This window comes from Lygodium microphyllum, chromosome 12, assembly GCF_053477565.2.
Source record: "Lygodium microphyllum isolate KBCC chromosome 12, Lygodium_microphyllum_v1.1.10, whole genome shotgun sequence".
In the NCBI taxonomy this organism is placed as follows: domain Eukaryota; kingdom Viridiplantae; phylum Streptophyta; class Polypodiopsida; order Schizaeales; family Lygodiaceae; genus Lygodium; species Lygodium microphyllum.
The window spans coordinates 42,440,034-42,446,210 of NC_141146.1; the positions used below are offsets into that span (position 1 = coordinate 42,440,034).

A 6,177-nucleotide genomic window follows, 5' to 3' on the forward strand; every position below is an offset into this window, starting at 1 on the left:
CCACCTTTGAAGAATGTACATGAGATCCAAATTTTCTTGGGTTTATGTTCTTACTATAGCAAGTATGTATGTAGGTTTGCTAAAATTGCATCTTCATTGCATGCTTTGCAAAAGAAAATATGTCATTTAGATGAACAGCAGTGAAAATTTCAACATTTGAGAAGTTAAAGGAAAAGATAACTTCAAATCTTTTGCTTGTGTTGCCTAATCTATAGAAGTCATTTGTGGTTTAGTGTGATGCATGTGGAAACAATATTGAGGATGTCGTAATGCATGATGGCCGAGTTGTGGCTTATGAGAACCGTCTTCTCAACAATGCAGAGAGGAATTTGTAGGTCTATGAAAAAGAGCTCTTGGATGTAATTCATACACTATCTACGTGGAAACATTACTTATTAAGGGCTGATTTCACAGTGCAAACTCACCATCAGACATTGAGGTACTTTCACACAAACAAAGTTATCAAAGAAGCATACGAGATGGGCAAATTTTCTCTCTATGTTTCATTTTTTAACTATAAACATTGATAGTAAAAAAAATGTTATGGCTAATGCACTATCATGTGAGCTTCAACCATCAACTTGATTTATTGCACTAACCTAGATGCCATGAAGGAACATATGCAGTTGATTCAGACTTTACTAATGTTTATGATCAACTTTGCAATGGCCAGACACATGAGCACTTTGTGCTTAGAGATGGATTTATAATGTATGGACAACTATCTATCACAAAGCAGTTGAGGCCTAGAGTGATCATTGAAAGTCATGCTCCTCCATATGCAAGACATAGAGGTATTGATGCCACAATCAAGGCAATGGAGCATTTCTTTATTGGCCAGCTTTAAAGCATGATATAGAGCAATTTGTCAGTACTTGCATCGTATGTCAATAGGTAAAGCAAGATAGGCTAAAGATGTTGAGTTTGCTACAACTCTTGCCTATTCCAAACACACCTTAGTAGAGCATTGCAATGGATTTTATTTTTGAGCTTCCTAGGATACCTACAAGGAATGATGGGATATAGCCTATAATTTGCAAGTTTAGCAAACACGCCCATTTCATTCCAATGAGAAAGAAAATAAAGACTAATCATATGACACGATTGTTTTTTCAGCACGTCTTTAAGTATCATGGTATGCCGGAGTCAATAGAGTCAATGATCAAGATCCTCAGATGGCCATTATTTTGAAAGGGATTGTTTAAGAAAATGGATACCACACCGAAATTCTCATTATCCTTCCATCCATAAACAAATGGTCACTACGAAGAGGCAAATTCCACAGTGTTGGATCTTTTGAGGTGCTATGTAAGCAACTAGATGAACAAGACTACGGCCAAAACGCAACCGACATGAAGAGAAATAGGGTCCTTGAGCACAAGCAACAAAAGCCACGAACTACAATGTCCTCCTTGTGAGGTGTGAGCAATAGTAGAGAGACTAGAGCCGTAAAGAATGTGAGAGAGAATGATTGAGAGTGTCAGAATGAATAAATGTGGAAGATGTGGAATGATGGGAGTTAATGCCATATTTATAAGCACAGATTGTCTCAAGTGGCACCCCAATAAGTGAATGCCTAGCCCTTTTTGGGGCTATCAATGCAAAACCAAAAGGAATGAAGTAGAAGAGATGTACTGTATAATTGGGATTCTCAACAATGGCTACCAAGTTTAGTGTTTACACTTCAATATTTTACTAGGATACTTGCAAACCCCAAGGAAAGGCAAAGCAAAGCTTTAAAAAGGGGAACAAAAGCAACAACCAAAACATCAAAAAGAACAATCGGAGGCCTTACTTCCATGACCTACCACTGCATTATATGTATTGCAAATAAACAAATAGTATCAAATCCTTCAAACTTAACAAAATAACTTTATAAGTCCTCCTACACAATAGATTCATCAAAAGTGTACATTTGTACACGCATGGGCATTGCCCCATATGTAGTCATAGGTATTTTTTCTACGAGCAGTAAGTACGTCTCTACAAATCATTGTGAGATCTCATTTATCTTCCAAGTTCCAAGTTTGAGAAGTAACAAACATATACAGGGCTACTTCTTACATGTCCTTGTGCACAAAAATTCATTAAAGAAACAACAGCCTTCCCCTTGCAATAAAAGAAGGTCAAAAGTGAATTAAAGGTGAGCTTGGAAACTAGGAAAAAAGACCAAGAAAAACAAATTCCCAAAAAGCCTAGAATCCTTCACCATAACTATCTGAAATGAGTTCACACTCGTTACCAAAACTTATATGCATGGTATCTAATGCAAGCAGAAATATCATAACATCTAAACACACTACATTTTTTGTCAAAATTTTAGGTCATATGGCTCAAAGCCTTGTCATAAGAATCCCAGTTTTGAAGGGATACAACTAGAGGATGAAGCCCATTTCCATCCAAAAATAGTATCACAATTCACCATGCCCACCTTAACTCATCCTTGAAGTGCAAGATGAGACTCTTACACCATTAATTTGTATCACCCATGGGATGCTGCAGGAATATGTAAGACTTAATAATATTGTGCTTCATTCATCTCATCCTACCAAGCATCCAACTCAATGATCATGTGAAGGTCAAACTAATGACACTGTAATGTGTCATGTTTTAACTGCTATGCAACCAACAGTTAATTCTTCTTTTCACTGCACCTGTTATACAACTTTATTTCAGTTTTACAATCGCCTGAACCTGGACATTCAGGTAGTTCCTTTTTGTTTTAAAGTCCCAGTTGACATCTGAAAAGCTGCCTGCTTACAGCTACTTTGCTTCATACGTCCAACTCCAACAACAAAAAAGGGGCCCACAACCTAAGAATAAGAAACTAAATCTCTTAACTTAACTGAAGGGCAGCCGGGCAGCCACTGACACATACGGTCCAAGAAACAGAGTGTCATGCTGTGTCCACAGTGCATCATCCTAACTACCTACATCTTTAGAATGAACTGACATGCAGCCCAGGCAGCCACTGACAAGGCAAGAAATTTGCTCCCAGGAACACATTCTCATGCAGTGTCCACGGTACATCAGCCTAACTACCTACTTTAAAGAAATCATCATGGCAATTGATATAACCTGGAGGATGTTTTCCCTTCCAAAGCAATATTTGTAACAAAAGGCCAATACTCATGACCTTCACATTCTGTAATAGAAGGTCGTTAGAGGCCCCACATCAACTCACACCGTCCCCTTCCAATGTTTTTCGCTTCTTCTGACGTGTCTGACAATATACAAGTTTCAACAGTAAGATAAACAAACGGCACACTCAGACATTACTCGCATCAACTAAATCATGTATTCTGTAAACCCACAAGTTGGCGTTAAGGCACAAAAGCAGGAAAGAGGGCACAATATGTTGTGGATCTTACCATGCTTCTTGATGGACGTCCAAGAGAGTCAACCTCCTCACTTTTCCATAAGACTGTTCGGAATCGCCTGGCCAAATCTTCATACTTCTCTGATTCATCTTCGTTGCGTTTTGAACCTCGGAGTGCAAGGCCTTTTCTTGGATCTCCTGGATTCAAAGCTAAGCGTTTTACCCATCCAAGCACCCCAATGAATGAATCCATGTCCTCTTGTGTGACTGTGTTGTGTTTGCCTGTGTCAGTGTTTTCCTCTTGAGAGTTCAATGACCTTTTTCTCTTACCCAAGGGCTTGCTTGTGTTCTTATCAGACACCCTTGACCCAGGAAGTAAATGAGGTTGCTCCACACCATTTCCATCTTGACTTGTAAGCTGTTTATCTTGACTGGCCACCAATGTGCAGTTTTCTAGCACCTTCAAGTACTTTACATAGACCAGCTTTAACAGAGGTCCACATTCGGGTCCAAAGCCAATGCTTTTTGATATCGATGACCACTTGGCTTTACCTGTAGCTTTGTCATAGCCTCCACATGCTCTTACTTGAATGCAAAGCTTGAAAAGGTCCACTATTTTGCCTCTCAAAAGAACAGGCAAGGGCCTTGTCCCTCTTTGATGGCGTCCTTCGAGCACTCGGTGCACTGTATCCAGAAATTCTTCTTCTTTGATGCTAAAATCTAAATTTTGCTCAGTTGATTCTTCCCTTCTATGACTAATGTTTGTCTGCTGTTCCTTATCAGTTGCATTGCCAACATTTGTCGGCGGTTCTGTGCTGCCACTTTGAGTGCTGCACATCGCTTGTCCCTGAGTCTCTTGATTATTACTTCCATCAGCCTGTTGATTCCCACTGTCTACCTGTCTATGATACTTGTCACCAGTACTTTCCATGTCCTTCTGTTTTTTGACTTGTATTTGTTTATCAAGCTGCTGACTGCTAATTCCACTACTCTTTTGATTTTCAGCCTCCGTCTGGGCATGAGGCTCCTGAGCAGTATTCATACCAGTCGGCGGCTGCTTTTCAACCTCAATCCTATCTGATGGAACTGTTTGGTCTTCCGCAACCAGAGAAGCATCTTCGTTTAGGTCAGGATGGGCCAATTTTTTAGGGGGAGTGCGGACAGGATGAGCTGCATCCATGACTGTCAAATGCGGCAAGAAGGCATAAGACAGCAACGGACCGGTACGGCAGACTGTACAACACAGAACAAGACTCCCCGGTCACTTGACTGTACGACTCAAATAATAACAAAATCGTTCGAAAGGTCGACTGAGGCAGGAATCAGGATGTTTCAAGAAGCACCTGGTGATTATCTCGTCATTATGCACTTCATCCTCGTCACGCAGGCACCCGCTCTTCCCTACTGACCTAAAGTTCAGACATCTTTTATCTTTTATCTTTTAAAAGGAAGGTACCGGAGGTAAGGCTCGTTACACATCAAATGGATGATGTCCATTTTACAAGTGTTAACCATAATCTCAACAAGGATTAAGCATCCATCCTTTAGTGTGTAACCAGCCTAAGACTCCAAATTATCGAAGGAGGAATTTATGAAAATTTAGTTTTCTATTTGTTCTATGATCTTCCTTTATTATGGCCTCACAAAAACTCTTTGAGGGCATGTTAGTGGGTAACAGTGGGTCTCTATCAATGAGCGCACTTGAGTTTTTTCTTTAAAAAGAGATGAGCCATGTGCCTTGAGCTCTCCCTTGGCAACTAGCTATTCTTTTGAATCACATGCATCACATTCAATCTGTATCATCCCTTTACAACATTTGTGGCCTTTACCTAAATTGTAAGAGCTACTTCATCTATGTTAATTGCAACAACCTATCCCCATCCAGCTTCACTCTTCCAACAAGCCATGTTGCCTTTTAGGCTTTATAAAGTGCAAAATCCTCAAGCTTTGCTTCGTCCCTAAATAGCATTCATGGCCTTTATGTAAATCACAATAGCTTCTTCCATCGCCTCAATTTAAATAGCCTACCCTAGTCTGGCTTGACTCCTCTAGCAAGCCCTGCCTACTACTTTTTTGGCTCTCTCAACTCTTCCATATTCACTTGCTTGCCAAACCTGTAACAAGCTCACCCAAAAGACAATGTGTTCCAAGAAACTCTTCCATCCCATGTTTAAACAACAACTACCATCCCTTAATGTTCTTCTATGCTTGCAAAACCATTGTAACTCTACCATCCCTCAACGTAAGCTAGAGGAAACTAAGCACTAGATATTCCTAAAGATCTACCTCTTTTATTTTTTCTATTATCTTGCACAAGGGCCAAGAAAACTAATCATCCACCAAATGATGTGTGACATTTTTATGAGAAACTTTCCTACTGATGTGTATTCCATGGTGCTACATATTTAAATTTGCATATGTCCATAGTTGATGTCACGAAGAAAACCATCCAATGCATCAAAGGAGCAAGAATTCCTTCAAATCATCTCCCACTTCAAATGGAATCCCCACCTTTTCCTTGACAAGCAGCCCACCTTTCGCAAGTACATCGATGGCCTTACTGACTCAATGATGGCTACCTCCAACAAAGAATAACATTGGTGCATCCAGATAAGTCATAATTAGGGAGATGCTCATAAGAGGTTGTAGGCAGGCATCGCATTCTCAAGGATTTCTATCAACAAGAATATGTTGGTTGGAGTTTAGAAGGTAGATATGGTGGGCAATGTCATGTTCGAGATGCATGTATTTTTGTGACTTAAGTGGAGGACTCAATCCGATTGTCATAGTCCAGTCACCACTAGCTCTAGAGCCTTAGCTATGCATGATAATCAAATAGCAACCAAATCAATCAATGA

General features: G+C 40.0%; 1 protein-coding gene across 1 annotated transcript; it reads right to left on the minus strand.

Moving 5' to 3' along the window:
- Nucleotides 1–2,620: 2,620 nt before the first annotated feature.
- On the minus strand, nt 2,621–4,808 carry LOC148027681 (uncharacterized). Its single transcript, XM_087689368.1, has 3 exons — nt 4,663–4,808; nt 3,372–4,552; nt 2,621–3,223 (listed from the first exon to the last, which is right to left on the minus strand). The coding sequence occupies exons 2-3, from the start codon at nt 4,497–4,499 to the stop codon at nt 3,176–3,178; spliced, it is 1,176 nt and encodes a 391-aa protein (XP_087545494.1). The 5' UTR covers nt 4,500–4,552; nt 4,663–4,808; the 3' UTR covers nt 2,621–3,175.
- Nucleotides 4,809–6,177: the final 1,369 nt, after the last annotated feature.